Here is a 24,819-nt window from a genome sequence, read left to right as displayed (position 1 = left end):
AGTTGCAGCTAAACGTATCTTTGGTGCAATTTATGGAACCGCACAAGAGAAAATTCAAAATGGCGTCCACATGTGGTTTTGATGTGGCTGTTTTCTTGCTACTATGGTCCTGCTAAAACTGAGCTAAGCAAGCTATAACGTTAACTAGACGCTACACGTGAAGAGACCCTGTCACTCAGTGCCGTAGGGCAGACACGTCTGCTGGCGCATATGAAATGAGCATATACAACGGTATATGAACGCATACAGAGCCTATTGATAGCGTATCACGCACTTATACAAAACGTATCTGAGCGAATGGCCAACGTATTCGACGAATTCCCAACAGATGCATAACGCATTCCTAGCGTATTCCTTCGCCGTATGGCGGAAACTATGGCGGTGTATACGGAATATTGGCAATACGCTGGTGTACGTTGTTGAACGCTGAGATGATGATGATGTGTTATTGTCAGATCAAGTCTGACATTTCTCTTGCATCACAGCAGCTCCATTTGAAAAACATTCAACACCTCAAGGATACGTACATGTAGCATAATATTACAATCACTCAAGACAATATATTTATATTATAGTCTGTAGATAAATGATAACGGATGACTGCAGATTTAGATTCAGCATCCAGTAGCTGAGGTGAGACCCTGCCCCCTCTTTCTTTGGAGCAGGTGGCCAGACATGACGCATTTGCACCTTTAAGGCGTGTTAGGACTGATGGATAATGAATCAACCTTTTGTATCTTGTAACTCGGAGCACACCATAAAGAGATACATTTATTGCATCTTTCTAACTTTTATTTATGACTCTTCTGCCTGAGCTAACTATAAACTCAGCAGGTGGGCGGTGCTCTTTGAAGTCTGTAATCCCCACACACCACAGGAACTGTCCAGACATCAGGTTGTAAATATCAAATATGTTTGATGGGTGCAGCTCAGGCCTGTCTGTGAGTCAAGCACTGAAGTTAAGAGTGAACCCCTAAAACTACCAGACCATCAGTTCAGAGCCATTTCCTCTGTGATACCTGCTTTATATAAACATGCTGAATGTTGGTCTTTGATGCACTAGTTTAGTGAACTAAAAAGATGAAATGAGTTTAAATATATGTTCTTTGCTTGGCCTTCTCTCTGTCCTCCATCTGACTGGCTCTGCACTAACACGTCTCAGGCTCCTCTGAGTACGGCTGCACCTGTCTGCTCTCTGTTCCAACATGACTCAGACATCCCTGCCTGCTCCTTTAAAGCTCCTTTATCTCTATGATACACTCTATACGCATGTACTGTGTTTGTGCCACTCCACAAAACATTCAGCTACAAACTATTTGTAGAGCATTTGGCGTAACACAACTCAACTTCAGCATTTACATGTACTATTCTTATAGCCCACGGCGGCTCATTTATTATGTGTGAGCTTGAAATATTCTATGAAAGCAGACGTCAGACAAATGTGTAATCTGCGAATCCATGCTGGTAAACATGCCGCTACTAATTCATTGACAAAAATTGGGAGGATGAAGAAAAATAAATAAATAAATTGGGATTCAAGCACAAAACATGCTCATGCCTCAGCACCACATTATTATCCAGCCTTTCTGTGAATCAATATTTGATCAAGTTCAGTGTTTCCTCGTTGATGTTACTTTTGTTATTTGTTTTTGGGCAATCATATATTTTTCCAATTTAATTTTCCCCTTGTTATTCTTTACACATGCTTTCCTCTCTAAATAAATCAAAATCATAACAAATGGCACACGAACCAGTTCATGATTATCAACTCCCATCTTGCACTTATGACCTGTCCTCTGAGTCTTTGATGCTGTAATGCTCGTATGTATAAGTATGTTATGCCACGCCGGTGTCAATGTTACCGCTTGTGTTTTCTCTTGCTTAACCAACAAAAAAAGAAATCATGTGAAAAGTGTTATCTTCGTTTAAAAAGAGAATGTGACCTTTTGATCATGCACTGCTACTATAGTGAGCTTAGAGGGAGACATTTAACATACTAATCATTTCTAATCTTATGCATCATGTTCTCAGATCACTTGTCCGAGTGAGATATACTGTACAGTGCATATGGAAATATGAAAATGTCAAAGAATGACCTTTCTATGGACTATGAGCTTATTGATTGCAATTATCTGCCTGTACAGCAGATATGTCAATCAAATGATTTGTGGTTTTTGTATCCTCATAAGGCAACACGTACTGAAATATATATTCATAGTATTAACAATAAAAAGAGACGACATCAGAGGTATAAGAGTACGGCTTTACCCTCCTTCCTTTATTATTAGCAACACAAGCAGAGCACAGGAATGTGTTTGAAAGCTGAACAATGGCATCCTTCCTCTTTAAGATCAAGTGAAGTTAACAGCAGCATGCATCAAACAGCACATATAACACAGTCGGTAGAGCAGGGAATCACCATCACCAACAAAATAAATCGCATCAGAAATTCTTCAATACATTAAAGTGTTTTTAACAGAGCACCAACAAGGAATGGAGATGTGGCCACTTTGAGAAGGGACTACACCTCCTCCTGTTAAGCTTCAACCAAGCACAGCCCATTAACAGCAATACAATTGACTAACTTTAAAGGAGGTTGATCTAATTGCTGGGTAAGGGCAGGCTTTTAGTTTGTAAGACCCAATTACCGCCATGCTGTTAGCAATTCTCCACTAATTGCATTCATCAGCTCTAATCGTTATCGCCAGGCTTTCCTTCGATTTCTATCAAAATCCAAAAATCCCCATTTCTTTGGGTTTCAGAACAGCTAGAGGTAACTCATAATGTGGCGAGGGATAATGGGTTTACATTTAAGCTGTAATTAGAGGGGAAATGGAGATAGAAGACTGTTGGCGTATCTGATTCTGACACAGTATGGTTCCTCCTATCTGCGACAATGAAACACAAAGACAGAATATACGTTAAACTGTTGTCCCGCTCGCTGTCTGCTAGAAAACTCTGATCCGAGGTGAATAGACCTCAACGCTGGCAGAGTACGGAGATTAAGTGCACATTTGGTTTATTACAAGTTGCGCCTTGGACGACATTGTGATCAATAAGAGGTTATAAATGAGACAACAGTTTATCCAGAGCATTGAAACAAGTCATTCTCTGCCAGATGTACGACAAATGATGATTTGATTAAATGTATATTTATATATACCCTCCCCCACTTCCCCTACTCTTGTAAAGCAGCTTTGAGGTCTTGAAAAGCGCTATATAAATTCAATTTATTATTATTATTATTATTATTATTATTATTATTATTATTATTATTATTATTATTATTATTGGCCTATTTCTGTTTGGGAGGAAAACGTTGGTAATAATCCCTAATTTAGCAAAATAAACTGTATATGTACACATAAAGAGTAATGAACTTTTCTCTGCTGGAAACCACATACTAACATACAATTAATATAATCACAGTACGACATAAGAATGAGTATGTAGTGAGTTCCAACTGCAAAGTATGTGGATGTTGTGTAAGCAAAACAATTATATATATATATATATTAGATTAGCAAGACTTTTTTGTTACTTTTGTCTGTTTGTCATAGATGGTTGATTATTATATGCACTGATTTTAAGATTTTAAACTGTAACATATTTAATGATTACCTGATCTATCAATACCCATCAAGGGGCTAGTGTTGGAGCTATAGCGACATACATGTGTATATCTGACGCTGCTACTCTCAATGTTTGTCTTTACTAAAACAAACATCTGAGCAGAAATAGGATTTATGTTGTATATGAACCAGATGTTCCCTTTAAACTCAGCAGATGTATAAAATGACTTTCCCCAAAACATAACATTACCCACGTGATAAAAAGAACAAGCTCAGGAGTGAACTTTAACTTAAGCATGTGAATAAATCTATTGACATTCTCCCAGCACATATACCGTCCGCCTGCTCCCCTCCGCCGGCTACACAACCACACACAGAGGATACGACCAAGGCCACACGCAGCCACTCATGGCTCATCTATACAGCTGCCATTCAGATGCGTATAGCAGAGGACGTTTGATGGTTTTCTAATCTCGGTAGCTGCCACCGGGAGATGGGGCGAGCTGACCCCTGTCATCCCCACAGTGCATCTCAAACAGCCCCACATCTCCATCTCAATCTCAATCTCCCTCTACTCGCTATCTCTGTCTACCATTGTGTCGTCCACCTGCTCTCCAAATGTCAGGACGAATGCTCCGTTGCCGCATCCTCCACACGTCCCCTGGGCGGGGGTGACCTGCTCGGCCGCTTGGTATAATGTCATGGTACCCCTGGGCAAGGGTTTGACGCTGACCTGCTGTGTGGATGTAAGCCACCACATAAGAACAGAGATATACTGCGTTACAGGATTCATAACAGGCCAGTAAACCTGAGGAACCCCATGTACTGACGCTCCTGATGAGAAATAATGAGGTAGAAAAGTGTGGGTGCAGTTGGCTGGGATCAAAATGTTTCTCCATCTGAAATGTTTTGCCTTAATTTGTGTTGGTGACCAATCAGGCACTGACACATGTGGAGCAGCCACTAAACAGTCAGGCTTCATTTATCTGATGTTTTATGTCCCCTCCCCCGTTGGTCCTTGTCGTCCTCCTGGTGACTAAGTGTCCTGATGCTTGTTGAACTCAGGCATATGGACTTGTGTGGTAATGCTTTACTACAATTTGTCAGTTTTGAAGCTCCATAGAAAACGTTAATTTTGAGGAAAGCAAAAATTGGTTAAGAATAAAAATGAAATGAAATACCATGCAGTATTTCTTTACTGCTCTATTGTTCAAAACACAATGATGAAATCCGCCCTAGAGCTATCCGAAGTTGGACTGTCACAAGTTATATTATTTAGAATATCTAAAACTAAACCTTGAAACACACAAAAACAAAAAACTCTGCTGCTTCCTGGTTTTCATCAAGATCTATCAAGCATGACAAGCTCTCAAAGAGGTTTTTCCCCTTCAGGCTGCCATGGGGAAACAATTCTAATGTATCTAGTAAGCATATTGAATTTACAATTTTTATGTGGCAGATCTTAATATATCTTCTCCAAAATCTTCTCTTACTGTGACAGTGGGGAGAGAGAAAAAAAAGTTTATGTAAGGCAAAAAATAGTAAAACGTATATATGTTGGATTCTGCCATTAATTCCGGAGAATGAGTTTGTTCCTAATATGAAACACTGAAAAAGTTCAAGCCAATTTGCATAGAATACCAAAAAAAGTCCCCTGAAGCATGAAAATGAGCTTGAGAATGAGCCATTAGAGTGCATCACACAGTTTTTAGAAAGTCTCTACCATAAGCAAATATGGAAATATTCCACAGAATTCAAATGAGCGGCAGTGCACATTTTCATCTTATTAATAAGGCAGCACGGCCCCTTGTGTGCATGTGAATATAGAACAAGACCTTGATTTAAACCCAACGTAAACCTGAGCTCCAAAGACATTCTGATTCCAATTTGTGGAGCTATCCATGACCCGTGTGGCTTAATGCCTAATATTTAAAAATGTAACAGAGTTTACGACCTGTAAGCGGCGCAGCTTACAGCGTTTTTATCTCAAAAGAGGGAGCTGCTGCCACGTTGCATTCACAAAGCCTCAGCGAGAAATGTGTTTTCTTCTCTACCACATTTGAGCGTTTGCCCTCGCCGACACTGACCAACTAACCACAGAGAGCCTGATTACTGTTTTTTAAATGAGACAGAGTGAGATACTGTTGAGGAAAAAAAGTATCCAAGTACCTAAATAGCTGAGTAATGAGGCTGCTATATGACCTGGTCACATCATCGGTCTAAATCCTATCGACAGGTCCAAAACAAATTGCACAGCCGAAGGGTACTTGTTATCACGCTCGCTCTCTCTCCAGACCTCTCTCCAGACCACTCTCCTCTCACCCTTCTTCTCCCTCTCCACTCTTTCATGACTAGCTAATGAATGCAGATGGTGCTCTGGGGGATGCAGTGGTCTTACTACAGGGGTTATGTGTGCTCGCTGTAAGCTCAGCATGCTGCAGTCAGGCTATAGTGAAAGGTTCAATTGCTTTGGCGAAGCCCCCACCTCAATAAGCAGAAGGGCTAAAGAGGTTTGTTTACTGGGCCCACCTTGACTTGACCTCCGTAGCTCAGGGACAGGCTGCGTGATTACCTAAGTGTCAGTGCAGCCCGGGGAGAACGGGGCCAAGCCCCCTCTTTCCCTCCTAATAAATCACAGGAATAACCGCACAAACCACAAGAGCTGGACAAATGCAAAACCAAAGAGACAACGATGTAAGCCTGAAGATTAAATTGTTTATCCAACATGTTGGCAGTCACACAAGTGGGATTTACCACCCTGCTATCAGTATACCATCATCAAATATATTCAATAAATATCGATTCCATTATCACATGAGAAGGTGAAAAGCAATCACGTGGTCCCCCATAAATGACCTCCATCCAGAACGCGTTGACCCCCTTGTCTCTCGACAGTCGATGTCTCTGAGCACATGTATCGGACTATCTTCTTGTAAGTACAGAACAGTAAAGTCCATTTATTTATTGAGTATGTGAAGATGTTATCAGTATAACATGGATACTTTTACAGTAATAACAGTAGTAGTGTGGATTCTTAGGCCAATCATTAAAAAATAAAAAGCAATAATAACATATAACACATACCCTACCCCACATTCATAAAATCCTCCCATGTCCTATAGAGTCTCCACAGGTGAATCTGAAATGAAGCTATTAAATGGTAAAATTATTCAGCAGCTGATGAAGTAAAAAAATAAGCTGACAGAGAGTTATTTCTGCCGTCACAGGTTTTTTTCTTCTGCCTTCGTCCTGATTTGATGAACACCTCGACACGTCACATGCTATGATGCATTTAGTTTCGTATAATGTGCATCCCTTCCCTTTGCAGTCGACCCTGTCAGAGCTCTGGATTTTGATGTCCTATCAAAGTCTTTTACTGGTCATGTTGTTGTTTTCAGCAAACATGGAGCTGTTTGCCTCCAGCCATTGTGTGCCATTTGTCCTCCAGTAGAATAAGGCTCATTATTTCAATGTGTGGTCACAGTTTCTACCGATACGCCCAGGGATCAGGCCATCTCTCCATTAAAGGAAATCACTTTGAAAGGTCTTGTCTCCTGCCACACACTAACACACACTAACACACACACACAGATGCATGCACACACTTACTGTACTGGTATTACTTCTTTCAATGTGATGCTTGAGATCGCATGACTGCACTAAATGCAACCTTACAGTAAATCTGTGCTTCGCTGGTGAGCAAAGAAACCAAGAAAGCTCGGCTCATTATCTCAGTTTCTTTTGAAAGAGTCAGTGAGGTGAACTGTGGTCCACACACATGAGACTGAACTGGACTGTAAAGAATTGATGTGATTGTTTATTCAGGATGCAGTCATTGAGTGAACTGTAATCCATCTGAATCACCCCACAAGTGTGTTATGACTTACTGATACAATATCAGCTGTATCATATTTGTTATGATGCATCTTACAGTCTTATTGTGAGGATTTATTGTTCAGGGTAAAAAATAACAAAAAAGGCTGTTAAAAAAAAAAACACAATTCTATTTTTAGGAGCTCTTTCCCAGAATGTTTTATAAATCCTTCTCTAAAAGCAGTAAATAGGAACAGAAAGAGTCGGTTTAATGAATCCAAATACGTAGCTGAAGACTGGGTGGTTTTAAATCCCTGGGAAAATGTAGGTATACAGGGACAATAAATGAGTAATGCTTTTTCTTCCCTCAACAATTTAAAGTCAATAAAGTCTATTCAGCAAGACACTTAAAGGATAATGCCAGTGTATAATAATATTTGTTTGTTCCTGCATGTAATATCTACCCTGCTGGTGTATTTTCCACAGTCTGATGATCATGCCTTCCTGCTGAATATATTGTCTTTCTTTTTAGACTTTTTATGGGCAATGGCTGTAAATGAGACAATAAGAATGAATAAAATAACACCAGTGCTTTTCCTTAATCCTCTGCGTTCTCCAGTCAAGCTGTTAGCAGCAGCCAGTAGTAGCAGACTTTGCTTGGTCTGGGCAAGATGCCCGGGAACAGTAACAAAGAGGAACACACGCAGAGTTGTACCTATGTGGCTTCTGTGTGACGATGCGCTGGTCATTTGTCCCCACAGAGACACCATACAGACGGTCAGCAGCAGAGCCCTTCTGCACATGCTCTGTAGGTCGCCCTCCCGCATTCTGGAAAAAAAAAAGAAGACAAAAATAATCAGCGGTCAGCCATATTTGCATCAAACGAACAATCAGCCGGCTGGCTCACTTGGGTTCATGCCAACGAGCTCCCAAAGCTTCAGCTTGGCAGTCAGAGGTGGTCAATTATAGTAACTCCTGACATTACAAAGCTTGGTTCTACAGAGCTTTTAACTTGACGCCTTTACTGGGTTGAGGTTAAGCCTGCTGAGGGCCACACACCATAGGGTTCCATGGAGCACAAGATGTGGCTACATACTGCCAGGAAATATAAATGATTACAATAACAATACATGAATTGAGTCCCAATCACACGCAATCACAGCAAAGTGCTGCTTCTATAAAAGGTGCTTTCGAGCCCAGTACTGTATATGTTGTGCCGATAAACTTTCAGCAACCAGTTGGAGTGATATTGTTTATTTATTTATGTTTTGTTTTAGTTTTCTGGGGTTTAGAAAGTATAATGTTACCAGAGGTAAGCCTGTCAGGTAAGATACAGTATCCGTCTCCAACCCAAATCAATGGAGGAGAAAATGTCTGCACATCTCACAGTTTTCATAGGAACCATTGCTTCAGAAGATATTCCCATGGAAATGTCATTCTATTGTAGTGGGCACTGAAGATATGTTCAATTTGACACACAACACAATACGTCAAATGATTAATACACATCACCCCAAATATTCTGTCTGTGAACAAATTTATTATGAATTTATTTTAGAATTTACGGTTTTCTTAATGAAATTCCTGTCCATGTGTACGTTACAGTAACTTAAAGACACTTACAGCAACAAGAACATTCATTCTTACTCCCTGTTGCCATATTCCATTATTCCATTTAATGATAAGAGCGGTCATGTCCTGTATATGGAAACGTATCAACTACTACAAATACTGTGAAACCAATCTGATTGTAGCCTATAAACCTGGAATCTGTGTGTGACGGCTTACACGTCCTGAAGTGTAGAAAAGTACAGAAGGTCCGTTAGATCCAGTCGCTGTGTCAGGGATAATTAATAGTTATGAATAATGAATGAAGTTACCGCTGCTGTGCCGGGCCACAGTACCTCTCACACACATCGTTCCTGCTGCTGTGTGTTAGCTGAAGGTATAAGCGCAGAAGAAAGAATCCTAAGAACAGCGGTTTAATATCGCTGTAACAATGTAAATTAATTCATCTAAAAAAGCCTCAATCCAATAGAGGGCGACAGGAACGACTCATTAAACCCAGAAATAGAGAACTTCCGGTTCCCTTGTCTAAAGATCAATAGGTTTTCTGAATGGGTTTATGGTTAGATGCCTGAAATAAGATCTGTGGTGATTTTAATATTTTATTAATAAGTAAATCCGGGTGCTTAGAAGTGGCTAAATAAGACGACTAAACTACCGTGGTGTAGTTTGTTTATAGCCTAACGTTACTTTTTTACTTCTGCCGATTGCATGATGATAACGATGGTGTTTATTTGTGAATTTCTTTGTTTGCCACAGAGTTTATTTCCTGCAAAATACGTCAACCCTGTAATACTCTATTGATGGTACACTATAAAAACTGAAAACATCATCCATTACCATCATAATGCCGTGGTACATATTCGTAAGGCATTACTGGTGAGCCTAGCTAATGTTTTATATTCATCCCTAAATCACAGTAAGACACATTGTGCTAAGTGAACGAGGGAAAACTAAATATGTCATTTTATAGCCTATAATGTTTATGTACCAATATTGGTGCTAAATGTAAATAAAAGCCTGATGTTCATACTTTATCTTGTGTGCAGAGAAAGCATATTTAACCAATATAACTGTATTTGGTCATGAAGCAGTGTGCTTTGTGGCGTCCTCGTGTGAGATTTGTTTTGAGCGGCGTGAGAGCGCGAGACAGAGCCTGAAAGCTGGCGCCTCACGCCCAACGTGTGATAGTTGGCAACCGTGTATAAACACACTGCAATTCATAATACCAATTTAGATCTGGAGACAGCTAGAACAAATGAAGTCTGTTTACTCTCTCTGTCTCCCTCCCTCCCACTTGCTGTCATCCTGCTACCTGGGAGCTAAGTAATGCTGTTTGTGTGGTCTGTCTTAATGTGCTCTGCTCAGTAAATGTCATGTACTTTCATACAGCTGTTGTCCAGTAATACTCTCCATCTCCATCTGAGAAGCCTGTGGAGAGTGGAACAAGCAATGCAATCAGTGGCTCATCTTACTGCCAACAGCACTCGCCTGAGAGAGAGAGAGAGGAGAGAGAGAGAGAGAGAGAGAGAGAGAGAGAGAGAGAGAGAGAAGACGGAGAGAGAGAGAGAGGGGAGAGAGAGAGAGAGAGGAGAGAGAGGGAGGAGAGCCGGTGGCAGAGTTATAGCCTTATAGTGTGGAGATTGTGCTTATATAGATAGATAGAGAGAGTAGAGATAGATAGATCTAGACCTAGACGATAGGCTCTCTAGACTCTCGATCGAGACTTCTACTATCTCCTGATCTCTCTCTCTCGAGAGCTCCTCAGCTATCTATCAGGCTGATCTCAGAGCTAGATATACCAGAGAGAGAGCCAGACTGAGATATAGACGAGATAGATAGACGTGATATATGTAGAGATAGCAGAGATAGAGAGAGCTATATATAGATCTAGACAGAGTTAGACAGAGAGTGAGCTTTGAGAAGGAGATACAGAGAGAGAGAGTAGACAGACTAGATAAGAGAGAGAGAGAGATTGTACGAGAGAGAGAGAGTGAGAGAGAGAGAGAGAGAGTTAGATAGATAGAGATACATAGAGAGATACGATTAGGTTTCTAGAGATAGATATAGAAGATATATCGCATTGAGACACAGAGATATTCGAGCGATATATCTCTCAGAGATCATATATATAGATCGAGAGATCTATGATATATAGATATATATCTCCCTAGATACACATAGAGAGATCTCACTACTATATATTATCTAGTATACAGAGATCTCTATCTCCTATAGATCTACGTGGAGACCCTCATATCCTAGAGAGAATCTATCTATCTCTAGTCTATATTTATCTGTTTACTCTGCTACCCTCTCCCTCTCTATATCTCTCTCTCTCTGCTCTCTATATATAGAGATAGATCTCTTGGTTAGATATATATCTATTTAGATACGATATATTTACATATATAGTTAACTCATCCTATCTACTCTCTATAGGGGATCGCTCTCTCTATCTCTCTATACGATCTATATGATTATACAATCCAACGACGATACATATATACCTATAGATAGATATACCTATAGATATAGATATACAGATAGACATAGATAGAGTTAGGAAAGACAGCGAGGGAGAGGGTAGGAGAGACAGAAGACAGACACAGAGCCGAGAGAGAGAGAGGAGAGAGGAGAGAGAGAGAGAGAGAGAGACAGACAGACAGACACAGAGAGAGAGAGAGAGACAGACAGACAGACAGACACAGAGAGAGAGAGAGAGAGAGAGAGAGAGAGAGAGAGACAGACGCAACAGCTCTGCTTTGAACTCTGCTCCAGTGCAGTAACTCAAATGAGTAAAATGCTTGGTTTCATGAAAAGATATCAACTCTTGCTTATCTAGCAGAGGCTCGCATATGAGGGAGACGTTTTGCTGTGACTGCCTTTGTACTGACAGCCAACGCTGGGTGAGATCTTAACGAGGCGCTCTAATTCTGTACAGTATCAGACAGCTGACACAATCGGGATGCTGTGAACACCCAGACTGTAGACAAACAGAGTGTCTGAAACATCACCAACAGATTAATGAAGGGACGATTTGAAGCCTGGGGTTTAGATTTACTCTGGCTCACATCTGGTCAGGTGTCAAAGCACAAATGATCCACCTTTGAGAAAAAAAGGTTGAAGCCTGAGGTGGACCTGTGGTGAGGCAAACAAGAGGCAACCAAGAGCTGACTGTGACATGCTGACAGCTGTCAATCAAGACAAACTCAGCCTGCAAATACACATTTATCTAAGCCTCAATATCCTCTGAAAAACCAAGACAACCACCAAAGCAGATGTTGATTTATTAATGTAAACATAATTTCAAATGTGTTTTTGACCACTGGTAGAACTACGGGCGGCGGCAAGAAATGTAGCAATAAGCCAACAAAAGTAAAGAAGAACCGGCGAGCATGCATGGATGTAACAATGTTTCAGATTCAGCTCTGCAAATGTCTCATGTGGAGGGAAATGAACTGAAGCTACACTCGGAAGATGTGGTCGCTTTCAGGCTTCTGCAGAACATTACTTTACAAAATCGATCCACACGGCAGCATCCAGCGTAAGTTGATCTCTGTTCATTGGGGACTAACCTGTTAAATGAACTCATTTCTTACAATTTTCTTTATTTTCACCTACACTCGCTGTACAACAGCGGACCCCATGCAGTGATAATATGATTAAAAAGAACATTCATCTCACTTTGTTAAAAGCAAATGGGGAGCTGTGTTACTAACACACACATTATAACGTCTAGCTCAACAGTTCCACCTCACTTTCAGTTTATTACCTTTAGTTTCTTCCATCTCTGTTTGTATTAAAAAGAGAGATATTCAATGTTTCCGCTTCTGTAAACAATCTAGTTTTTACTTATTTGCAATTATTGAAAACAAGAAAGGGAGAAAACTAACACACCTGCTGAACTCCAGATATAATTGGAGTTTCAGTGCGTGCTGCCTTCCCTCTTGAAAATGAAATGTCTGGAAGTTAGTCTGTGACTGTTTTATTCCAAACAAGATTTAAATCTACTTGAGCATGTGATGCCGCAGCTTCCATCTCGTGTGTGGCGGAGTTCAGCTGGCGTGTTGGAGCTGGTTAACAGGATAATTATTCCACCTGACGGAAGTGGCACTGAGACCAGGTGGCTCATCACAAAATGGCCTGATCAGGGTAAATCTATTTTGCGATAGGTTAAAGCTGATTTTTACATGCTGGAGGCACACAAACACATTTAGTGCGATGATCAGTGGATGACATATTGAGAAAATGTTTGTGACAACATATTCATACTGAACACATCTTTAAAACATTAACAAATGTACTATATACACACAGAAGACCTACAGAGTCAAGTCCTCGGCTTTCATCCACCCCGACGAAGTTATGTTTCCCTCAACGAGCATTAGACCATTAGTTGTAAATATTAATAGTATAAATAATATAATTTTAGGAGACGTTCTTGGCTGATTGCACCGTGAATTTCAGAAGCGCTAAATGGAATATGAACGTCACCAATGGCTTCTGATCTGTCTGAACTATCTTCACTCAAAGATACATCATTTAGGATGTAGAATGAATAATTACATAATTAGTGCCTCATCTTGTTTTTATGAGCGAGTAAAGGAACCACTGACTTTCTCTTGTCCGTTTGTCTGTCATTGTAGTGGCTCTATAGTCGGCCGGTCCATCACTTTGCTCCAGACTGAAATATCTCAACGATTAGCTCAACACACTCATGTCCTACTCAGGAAGAATTGCAATCATTTTGTTGATCCCTAACTTTCCATCTTGCTCATCAGCTCAACATTTGTATTTGTCCAATACTTTGATTAACTTGTAAAGTACGTTTTATGAAAGAAGGGATTCAAGATGTAGAACACGAGAACAAAGCCTGCTTTTTCATTTATGAAAAACAAAACGAATACAACAGATAGTATCAAGCATAAGAAAGCACACAGACACACACAAAAACAACATATTTAAGTCGGATGATGAGCCTGTTACCATGTCGACGTTAGCATTTAGCTAAAAGAAACCTGAAAAAGTGCAGCCTTATGGAGCCTCCAGCAGAGGCTCAGGATATTCAGCTAATGCTAAGAAGAGACTGTATCTTGCATGATATTGGCAAATTATGTGTTGCATAGCAACTACAGCAACATAACCCTTTGATCTCCTGCTCTTTCTGTTATTAGTGATTCTCACAGATGTGGGGGAAAAAAGCCTCTTCTCTGATTCGTGCCTCACGGATAGACATAATCGACACGTAAATGTTCGAACACACACACACACACACACACACACACACACACACACACACACACACACACACACACACACACTCGCGCAATCTTTCACACAACAAACTTCCCCCAGAGCACCTATTGCCTTGCAGCAGGAGTGAGTAAATGGGACTATGAAGACAGAGGAGTGTGTTTACAGCTGATACATGACACAGAGTGGACACGCTCGAGGTGGCTGCTGTGGTTGGAGGGCAAAACAAAAGCAATGATGCTGTTTATGTTTGGCGTTAGCGTTGTTTACCTCTTCTCTAAATATGGCACACGGCTGCTTGTGTACCAGAAGTCATGCCCCGGGCCTAACCTTCGCTCAGTTACATAAACAGTTATTACACTGACTCGGAAAACATGGAGTCTGTTGAAACAAAGTACATCGGCAACGATAAGTCAAATCTTACGTTAATGTAACTCTCAGACACATAACCAGCTGTATAGTTCTTGTGCATGATCCTATACACATTTCTCTAAAGTGCAGCCCGATGTATCTGGTATCTTTGGAAGATTTGGGATCTCCACTAGAATTTAGAATACAGTTCTGTGGGTTTGACCAATGTTTGGCTGCACAGCAGAAGTTTATAAAGACTAAATCAACACCACTGCTCGTTCAAAGGTTAATGAAGCAGACTAGAGATCTAAAACTATATTACTGCTCCGATGATTTACAGAAACTCCGAGGGGTGATAGCATACATGTATATGAGGTTAGAGGTAGGGCTGCAAGTAATGATCACATTTAATAATCAAATCAATTTGAACCATAATCACGTTTATCTGAGTGTAATGTCAGGCAGTAGTGAAACAGAGTCCAAAGGGACGTCTTAAAACGTCTTCTTTTGTCAGAACAACCCAAAGAAATGTAATTTATTGTGCTAATAAACAGAGAACATTAGCAAATAATTACAATTGAGATGCTGCAATTGTGAGTATTTGGTATTTCTGCTTTTACAAAGGGTTATCACAGAAACAGGATAGGGGGAGAGACGTGCAGCCAGGACTCAGCTCTACATCTGCAGATTATTTGACTGTCGATTAATCACCTAACAGTTACAGGAATGATTAAATATAAGTTTGATCCAAGAATGCAATGCATCCGAACGAAAGTCAGATTTAAAGCTTTACAATTAAAAACTGTAAAACTTATTTCCTTTAAATACTGAAGCAATAAAAAAACACACTTTATTGAAATAAATGACTTTCTGTGCACTTACTCCTGATGCAGAAATGTAAATAATATACAAACATTACAAGTATTCAACCAGTTCATTGACCTTGTGGTTAACTCACCGTTTATAAAATCAATTCCAAGTCGGAGTCAAAGAAAAGCTCTTAACAGAAAATGTGAAGGGTGTTCAATGTATACTGTCGATAAAGGAAATCATTTTATATCGAGTAGTTCATTGCGCCAATATGTCAAAACAATACGATGTAGGCTACTCTTTCATTCAGCTAAATTTAATTTAACACTTGGGTCTGTAATTTATACATCTAATCTCATTTAAACTGCATAGAAACACAGTTTTACATCATTTTCAAGTGTTAGGATAATTAAGGGAAACTAACGTTATGAAAATTACTCGATTTAAAGTAGAAGTCATGAGCGTTAAAGACAAAATTACACCCTAATATTAGGTAGATTAGAGAGTCTCTGTGATTAACTGTGCTTTCTGGTGATAATAATTACTTCTCCTCTCTTGCATGTGGGAAGATGTCTGTTCCTTGTTCTAAAGCATTTTCCCTGATAATTCCAATAAGGTGAAATTGGAGGCAGCGGCGATGGCAATCCATAATGCTGTCGGAGCGACCGTTTCACAGAAGGATCGTAATGACAGGATGAGCGGGAAAGCATGCTACTTAAATCCCTAGATGAATGGATTGAGGGAATGGCCGTTTTCATAAAGTGATAGAATTTGCGCCCAGCGTGTTTTTGTTCCCACAAATCCTTTGCAATCCTGCAGATAACTTGAAACAAGAACAAAAGATTTGCACCGCCGTGTGGAAATGACACAACAAGTGACAGGTGAGCATCAGGCAGTCTGTCGGCGACAGCTTTAACTCAGCAGGCTACCTGACAAAATGATAACTTCTTGGGGAATAGTGAATTGCGTGTAATCAAACGAGCAATTAACACTGCGACATATGGCTCCGTTGGCAGCTAAGTACTCATGCGTCCTTATGTTTTTCTGTGGAACAAAATCCAGAATAAATGTATTTAAAAACTTGAAGAACCATACAGGCTGTTTTTCACACTTTATCCCATTCACTGAGAAAAAAAAACATATTAAGTATAATTTACTTTACTGCCAACCATTTTACAAATCCAAACATATGTTTTTAGAGCCGTGGCGTCCTCACACTTCTTTATAGCAGACAAGTTCGTAAAAGCTCTCTGAATAGATTCATCTTATTGACAAATTGTAATAATCCAGAGTTCAAAATGTCAATATACGCTCATCTGACTCACCTTAAATTATCAGTGTGCTCACAGCCAGCTTGACGAGCAGCTGCAAGAGCTTAGTGGACTTTCTTTGCCCCGTATTTCGGTTCTCAGGCAACATACGCGCTGCCCTGATTGTTGTTGAACTGTATGCAGCCCGAGAAGAAGAATTGCAGGCGAAACTGCATGTTTTTTGGGGGTTATGTATGAATACATTCAATTTTAACCGATGTATTTACAGCCGCACAGAGCTACTATTATCTTAAACCCACTATAATTGAACACCACTGAAGGATAATGATGCTCTATGTAGTCAAGATGGAAATAATACATTATAAGCTAAGCATGATGTTATGGGTCGGTGTATGAATAATGCAGCAATTTAGCATTTCTATTGTCGTGGTATACTACCATTATTTTGGAAAACACAATAAACAATTTCATCATAATTTGTTGTTGATATAAATATATAAAAACAGATTTTTGTTGTTGTTAGTGTCCCCTAACTCCTGAAACCAAACCCACGGCCTTGACCGTATACCGTGTATATAAAAGAGGATGTGGCATCTTGGAGGCCAAAATGCATCCATTCATTCAATATTACGTGGCAAAATGTAGTGCAGCGTATTCCTTTAATTGGTTTTTCAAACAATCAATTAAAGTTCGCCCGACAGTGCTGCCAGGGACAACGGCAACAGTTTTGGAAGACCTGTTCGTCTGCAATATTTAACAATGGCTCCTAAACATCTGGTGAACAAATTGCCTTCCATTCAGACTCTTCTTTCTGACTGGGGAGTGTGTGGTTCTGAATGTGTGTAATAAAGATAGCCACAAAGAAAGAGATGTCCAACCAAGCTGTACAAAAACTAGATTTTCGCAGTTACTTCTGGTTCAATAATTTGCCACAATCAAACTGTATGTGACAGGCGAACTGCCACCGTGTCTAATACTGACAACAAATTGGAGTCATGAAAAGCAGCAGTACATTTAGTGGGCAGAGGTGGAGGACTGCGGCCGTGTTCCAGCATTCACCCCCCGTTGGGCTTGGTGTGGTGTTATTTTGGAAGCGGCAGAGCAGAGGAGGCCGAGTACTTAAATCCAGAAGCCAACATTAGGCTCAGACCTGTTGGGAAACATCCCCTCGGGTGCAGCGGCAGAGGTCGTCTCAGTGTAGCTGGAGTCCTCCGACACACTTGGCTAGTCCCCCCCTATCTCGTTCTGTCCCTCTCTATCTCCCTCGCTATTGTGGTTCAGCGTGGTCTACTGCCTTCTGACTCATCCTGTGTCCTCACAGCATGTTCTGTGCCACCGGACACACGGTACGACGCAGCAGGGATCAGATAGCTGTCCTATTGCATCATCACACTGCACAGGCACAGGGGAACATAGGACGAGTCGGCCGCTGTAGGTTTAAAAGAGCGCTGCTGGCGTTAGAGCACACTTTGTTTTTCCATTCAGTCACATTTTATGCAAATGAAACACTAAACTGCATTCGGCACACTGTATCTCCATCCGAGCATCACCACGAGGGTTGGAGGAAAATTCATATTCTTAGGGTTTAAAGGGAATTCAGGACATACAGAACAATTACACTCGTGTTTAGTGTCACAGTACTTTTTAATATGCTGCACACAAATGAATGTGTCCTCTTTAAAATCCCTAAAGAATAAGGTTTAGAGTAACGTTGAGGGACGTTATAGTTGTATGCACATATAAGCACATTTAGTTAAATCTATAACAGACCATGAATGGTTGTTGATATATATTATATGAGAGTTGTGTCTCTCATTTGAAACTTGTGAGGATCTTTCTCACAAATACTGGCAGAGTTGACAAAGAATAATAATATGCTAAACCTAAAACCCAGTCAAAATTCAGACACCAAACTCAACACTGTCGAGGTTGCAAAAGGTACGATCTTTCATTTTAAACACCTACAAAAGGTTTGTTGAATTTTCTAGGTTATTTTGCTGAAGTATTTCCCCCTCAGCAGTACTGTTGTCATGTCTGATATTGAGCCAGTCACAAAATGCTTAAATGAATATTCAAAGCCGTGAAAAGTATTTTGACATGAACTGAATGTGTGAGCCAGGCGTAAGCTGTAATAAGATCAAAGTAATGCTAAGTGGATCTTCAAGCTTTATTTCCACATTTCCTCCAACAATGTGTCTGCTGAAGCAGAAAATTATTCCGCTGCTTTAAAGCAATATAAGTCACTCTAGAATAAACACGCCGGTCCTCATACAATTAAGCTCCAACAACTGAGCAGATAAGAACTACCAGAAATGATTACAATGACTAACGATGGCTCTGAACCAGCAGACCAACAATCTCTGGATGTGCGAGTTAACGTTGCGATTTTTAGAAAAAAGTGAAGAGGGAGATATTTCTAAAGCTGCTCCATCGTGTCCTCCGTCCACATACAACTGAATGTTACAGCGCAATGCAGTCCCGATCGCTCCCTGCAGCACTCCTGTTGTTGCACATTTCACCATTATTGGGATAGTAGACAGTCTAAAGGTAGACAGGAAATGAGGGTCGAGAGAGAGAGAGAGAGAGAGAGAGAGAGAGAGAGAGAGAGAGAGAGAGAGAGAGAGAGAGAGCGAGAGAGAGAGAGAGAGAGAGAGAGAGAGAGACAGACAGAGAGACAGACAGAGATTTTTTTTTGATTTTTCAAAAACACTTTATTTACATATTCTTAAAACAAACAGTTTACTCATAAAGTGTAACGAAAAATCATATTATCATATCAAAAAATATACATTTATAAATAACAACTCTATAAATATATAAAAATTATCCAATAAAAACCTGTGCAAAGTGTAAACATTATTGTTCACACTGCAGATAATATTTTTAAAAACACCAACGTTCTTTAAAAGTGTCGAGATCCCCGGTATGTTTGTGAAACCTAAAATCGAGCCAGAGTCTTGCCCTGATATTGCACAGCCACACTGTCTTGGCCTCCTGCCCCTCTCTGTTCTCTACTCTGTTTTTCCTGCTAATGTATATGGCCATTTTTGCCTCTCCCGAGAGGAAATTTAGGAGCTGCCACTTTTCTTTGTTGTCTTTTTTGTAGGCAGCTCCCATGATAAAAACACTCTCGGTAAAAACTACGTTAAAAAGACTAAAAACCAATGTTAAAAGAGAGAAAAACTCTGTGAGTCTCTTACACTCAGTAAAAACATGGAATACAGTCTCACGTAGGTTGCAGAAAGGGCATTTGTTAAAAACAGCGGGATTAATAACGGCGATAAAAGCGTTACAAGCGACGGCACCATGTAAAATCCTCCACTGGAGGTCGGCTGTCCGCTTTTTGAGGGGAGGTTTGTAAAAAGACCCCCACTGTGGGCTTGGTCCACTTCCTGAACCCAGTCTGTTGCTCCACACAGTGGAGGGTCTGCTGCACAGGCCTTTCTTGTGGATGCTTTTGACACAGTTCATATATAGAGTCTTTTTGTCGGCTCTGTGCAGCGTCAGTCCTGCCGGGTTAATGACCTTGAGCAGGGGACCGGTCAGTTCTCCCAGCCCTGGGCTCAGGTTGATCTCTGGAAAAGGGTCTGCTGGGTCTGGAGAAGCCTTCCCGTCACTGTAGTCTTTTATTATTGTCTTCTCCTTCCCCGATAGCCTCTGGCTCCACAGCTCCAGAATCCTCTCAGCCACTCGAACGGAGGTCAGACCCAGCAGCAAGCCCAGGGCTCGGGCATCACTCAGCGCCGGCCCCACTGCATCCACCAGTTGCTGCAGGCACAGGGTTCTGGACCTGCAGAGCGCCACCATCAGGCTGGGTGTGCTGCTGCTGCTGACGTCCAGCCTGGCTCTGTAAATTAAAGGCTCCTTCAACAACCAGTGCAGAGAGTCCGACATTGGACACCTTTTATGATTAAAAAGGGCCCAAGACTTAAAAACACCCTGATAAAATGGAGGCAGCCCATTTAACTTAAAAAAATTAGAATCAGTTAAAAACAGAGCAGCATCCAGCCCCAGGTTATTTACACGTCTGAGAATGCAGCTGGTCACATCTCTCCACACCAAATCAGCCGGGCCGGTAAGATATTTTTGTACAAACTGAAGTCTAAAAGTGGCTGTTCGGCTGGCCAGGTGGACAAGGCCCTGTCCCCCCTCCTCTCTGGATAAAAACAGCACCCCCTGTGGCACCCAGTGTAGACCATCCCAAAAAAAATCTACCATTTCTTTCTGCAGTTTTGCTAAAAGGCCTGAGGGAGGGTCTACACAGGTCAGACGGTGCCACAATTGGGATGCTACAAGGTTGTTTAAAACCAAAACCCTACCTTTAAAAGACATCTGAGGGAGCAGCCACTTCCACTTGGAAAGCTTTCCCTGAATCTTTTCTGTGACGTTCTCCCAGTTCTTCTGGACAATAATTTCTTTTCCTACAAATACTCCGAGATATTTCAGGCCGTCAGTTCTCCAGGTGAGGCTCTGGGGAAGAACTGGGAGACCGCCACGCCACTCCCCGACAGCGAGGGCCTCACTTTTCTTCCAATTTACCTTCGCTGCCGATGTTACACTAAAACTATCTACTATATCTGTTAAAATGTCCGCATCTCTCTGGCTTTTATAAAAACAATAATATCATCTGCGTATGCGGATAAAACAAATCTGCTATTAAAACCAGGTAAAACCAGACCTTGTAGGCTGGAGCGTATTTTGCAGAGGAGAGGTTCCAGGGAGAGCGCATAGAGCATCCCCGACAGAGCACAGCCCTGCCGGACCCCTCTACACACTCTAAAAGGAGCACACAGAGTACCATTAAACTTCAGCACACTCTCAACTTCACTGTACAACACCTTGATCTTGCCTATGAAACCAGCGCTGAACCCAAACTTCTCCATTACTTTCCAGAGGAAGTTGTGTTCAACGCGGTCAAAAGCCTTTTCCTGGTCTAGAGAAATCAGACCAGTATCACAGCCCAATGAGCTGGAGACCTCCAAAACATCTCGAATTAGGTAGACATTGTCTACCATGGACCTGCCGGGCACACAGTAGGTCTGGTCCCGGTGGATGACCTGCTCCATAGCCCCCCCCAGCCTGGTGGCCAGAGCTTTGGACAGAAGCTTGTAATCCACACACAGCAAAGACACAGGGCGCCAGTTTCCGATGTCCTGCAGGTTTCCTTTCTTGGGCAGGAGCGTTATCACGGCCCTGCGGCAGGACATCGGCATGGAACCAGAGGCCAGACTCTCGTTAAAAACATCTAAAAGATCTGTTGCTAAAATGTCCCAATATGCTTTAAAAAACTCAACAGTGAGGCCGTCGATGCCGGGAGCCCGCCGTCCTTGCATTTTTTGCAGAGCAGCCTGTAGCTCCCGTGTGGTCAACGGCCCCTCCAGCTGTGAGTTGGTTTGCTCTGCTACCTGAGGTAGTCCCCCTAAAAACCCCTCTAAAAACGTTTCCTCCCCCTCGTACTCACTCGAGTATAGGGAGGAATAAAAACTCACAGCCCGTGTTCTGATCTGGCTTGGTTCCGTTATCTCTTGCCCTGTGACTGAGAGCAGTGAGTGGATTACCCTCTTCTGTCCGTTCTTCTTCTCCAGGCCGAAGAAGAAACTGGATGGAGCATCCATTTCGGTGGCGTTTTGGAACCGGGACCGGACCAGTGCGCCCTGGACTTTAACGTCTAGCAGGTCGGCTAATGCCATTTTTTTTACTTTGAGGATTTCAATATATCCTCGATCTCCTGTGGACTCACTTATTTGTTCTAGTTCCACTATATCACCCTCCAGGTCTTTCATAGATCTGGTGATGTCATGTGTGACATTGAGGGTGTGCTGCTGACAAAGCATTTTAATTTCAGTCTTACCATGGTCCCACCACTGCCTAAGACTGTTAAAATCACTCTTCCTTTGCCTAAAAACACTCCAGAAATAAATAAAAGCTTCTCTAAAATTTTTATCAAATGTTAAAACTGAGTTAAAGTGCCAGTATGCGCTTCTTGGCAACACATTTCTTATAAAAACATTACATAAAAGCAAAGAGTGATCGGTAAAACCAACAGGTATAATATTACACATTTTAAAAATGTTAAAATGATGTTTAAAACAATAAATACGATCTAACCTGGCAGAGGAAATCCTATTCCCTCTGCAGTGGGACCATGTGTATTGTTTAGCCTCTGCGTTCATCCTCCTCCATACATCCACCAGACCATGAGAGCGGACCAGCTGCCTCAGAACATGCTGGGACGCTGGATGCGGCTCTGCGTGGTTCCGATCTAAAAAAGCATTTTCTGTACAGTTAAAATCCCCCCCCAAGAATAAAAAATCCTCCGAGGCACAGCTATTTAAAACATCATTAATTTTTTGTAAAAACAACTTCCTCTCTGCACCGATTGTTGGGGCATACACATTTATAAAAACAGCATTAAAAAGGTCAAACCGGGCTTTTACTAAAAGCAACCTCCCCTCGATAAAATGCTCGACCTCCAGTGAGACTGGAGTAAAAGATTTGGAGAAGAGGAAGCCCACTCCTCCACTAAGAGATGTGTTGTGGCTTAAAATGACTTCCCCTTCCCACTCCCTCCTCCAGTCTATCTCGTTAGAGCCGTCGCTGTGCGTCTCCTGTAAAAAAGGACATCAATGTGTTTTAATTTTGCAGTTTCATAAATTTGTGTCCTTTTTTTAAAAACTCTGGCTCCGTTCACATTTAAAACACCCACTTTAAAAGTATCCATGGCCGACATGTTAAAATAAGAAAAAATAAAAACAAATAAATTAATTAAGACCCCCATCATCACTGTTTATTTGTTTTTTTACTTTAAGCACCAGTTTTTTTAATCTATAAACCTCCTGCTCAATGAGGCCAGACTCTTTTTGGCTCATATGGAATCTGCTTGAGCTAATAAAAATGAGTAAATCCGGAAAATAATCCTCCACTTTTACTCCGTGTTGGTTTTTTGTGTGTTGGAGGAAAACTTTCAACATTTCAACTGAGTACATTTTTGTTTTCTGGCTGTTGGTCAGAGTAAAACCAGGGATGTCGCTGCTGTCTGACACACACTCCTCTTCACTAGCACTGTCTTCTGCCTGTCCCTGCTTCCTGCCTGTCTGTCCTTCCTCCCCGACTTTACTATTCTTGGCATCACTGGATGCACTCTGACTTTCTTTTTCCGTTTTGTGGCAGGTTTTGTTTTTTAACCTCTTCCTCCATCTCTGCCTCTTCTACCTGCTCACTCCACGGAACCTGTATTTTTCCTGTCCTCTCTCCTTCTACACCACCCATTTCCTCCACTACATCGCCCGCTTCCTTTTCCTCTTCTGTCCTTACCTCACTCACCTCCTCTGCCTCACTTGCCTCCTTTACCTCTCCTACTCCTACTACACTCACCTCCTCTGCATCCCCCCCCTCTTTTGCTACATCACTTACCTCCTTTAAATCTTCTACTCTCATCTCCTCTGTGCCACCTACCTCTTCCCCACCACCCATCTCTTCTACAGCACCTATCTCCTCTACCTCTTCTCCTCCCATACCACCTGACACCCCCTGCACTTCCTCTCCCTGTTTTTTTTGTTTTTTTTCCCCATTTTTTTCCACCACACCAAGTGAATTAACACCACCTATCCCGTGTACAAAGCTGGACACAGCAGCTGCGCGTCCTGGCGCGGCGCGTGGAGCGGCCACCGGCCGCCCCAGCGGAGAGCCCTCCTCCGAAGCCGCGGCTTCTTCCGGCGAAGAGCCCCCCGCCGGGGGAGCGGCAGCCGCTCCTCCAGGATCAGGCGGAGCTGGACCCCCGCGCTTCGGACAGGCTCTCGCGGTGTGTCCCTCCTCCCCGCAACCAAAACATTTCATGACCGATGAAGTTGCAAATAACACGTATTCATAATCATCTACCTTAACGTGGAAGCGGAGGTTGAGCTCCGCATCTCGGTTATTCAGTATCATATACAGCTGTCTTCGGTGAGACACTACGTGCTTCAGCAACTGAGACTTACATCCAGACAGAATCTTTTTACCGGGGAAACAACTTTCCCGTGTCTGGATAGTTCTCTGCTGAGAAACTCATCGGTTATGAACGGAGGGACATTAGATATTACCACTTTGGTTGCGGGCAGAGTGAGTGGCATCACCTGCACAAACACTCCGCTCACCGTAATACCTGTCTCGATGACGCGGTGCACCCGCTCCACCTGGTC

At 41.8% G+C, this 24,819-nt stretch overlaps 1 protein-coding gene across 1 annotated transcript in view; it reads right to left on the bottom strand.

The window, feature by feature from the left end:
* The window catches only part of tafa3a (TAFA chemokine like family member 3a), an 83,466-nt gene that overhangs the window by 22,507 nt on the left and 36,140 nt on the right, over positions 1–24,819 (bottom strand). The window contains exon 2 of the mRNA XM_029432028.1: positions 8,101–8,213. Within this exon, the coding sequence (XP_029287888.1) occupies positions 8,101–8,212 (112 nt within the window). The 5' untranslated portion in view covers position 8,213. The remainder of the gene's footprint in view (positions 1–8,100; positions 8,214–24,819) is intronic.

The sequence above is a fragment of the Cottoperca gobio genome, chromosome 5 (assembly GCF_900634415.1).
Source record: "Cottoperca gobio chromosome 5, fCotGob3.1, whole genome shotgun sequence".
NCBI classification, from domain to species: domain Eukaryota; kingdom Metazoa; phylum Chordata; class Actinopteri; order Perciformes; family Bovichtidae; genus Cottoperca; species Cottoperca gobio.
Note: the sequence above shows the minus strand (reverse complement) of the source record. Positions and strands in the feature narration are given on the sequence as shown.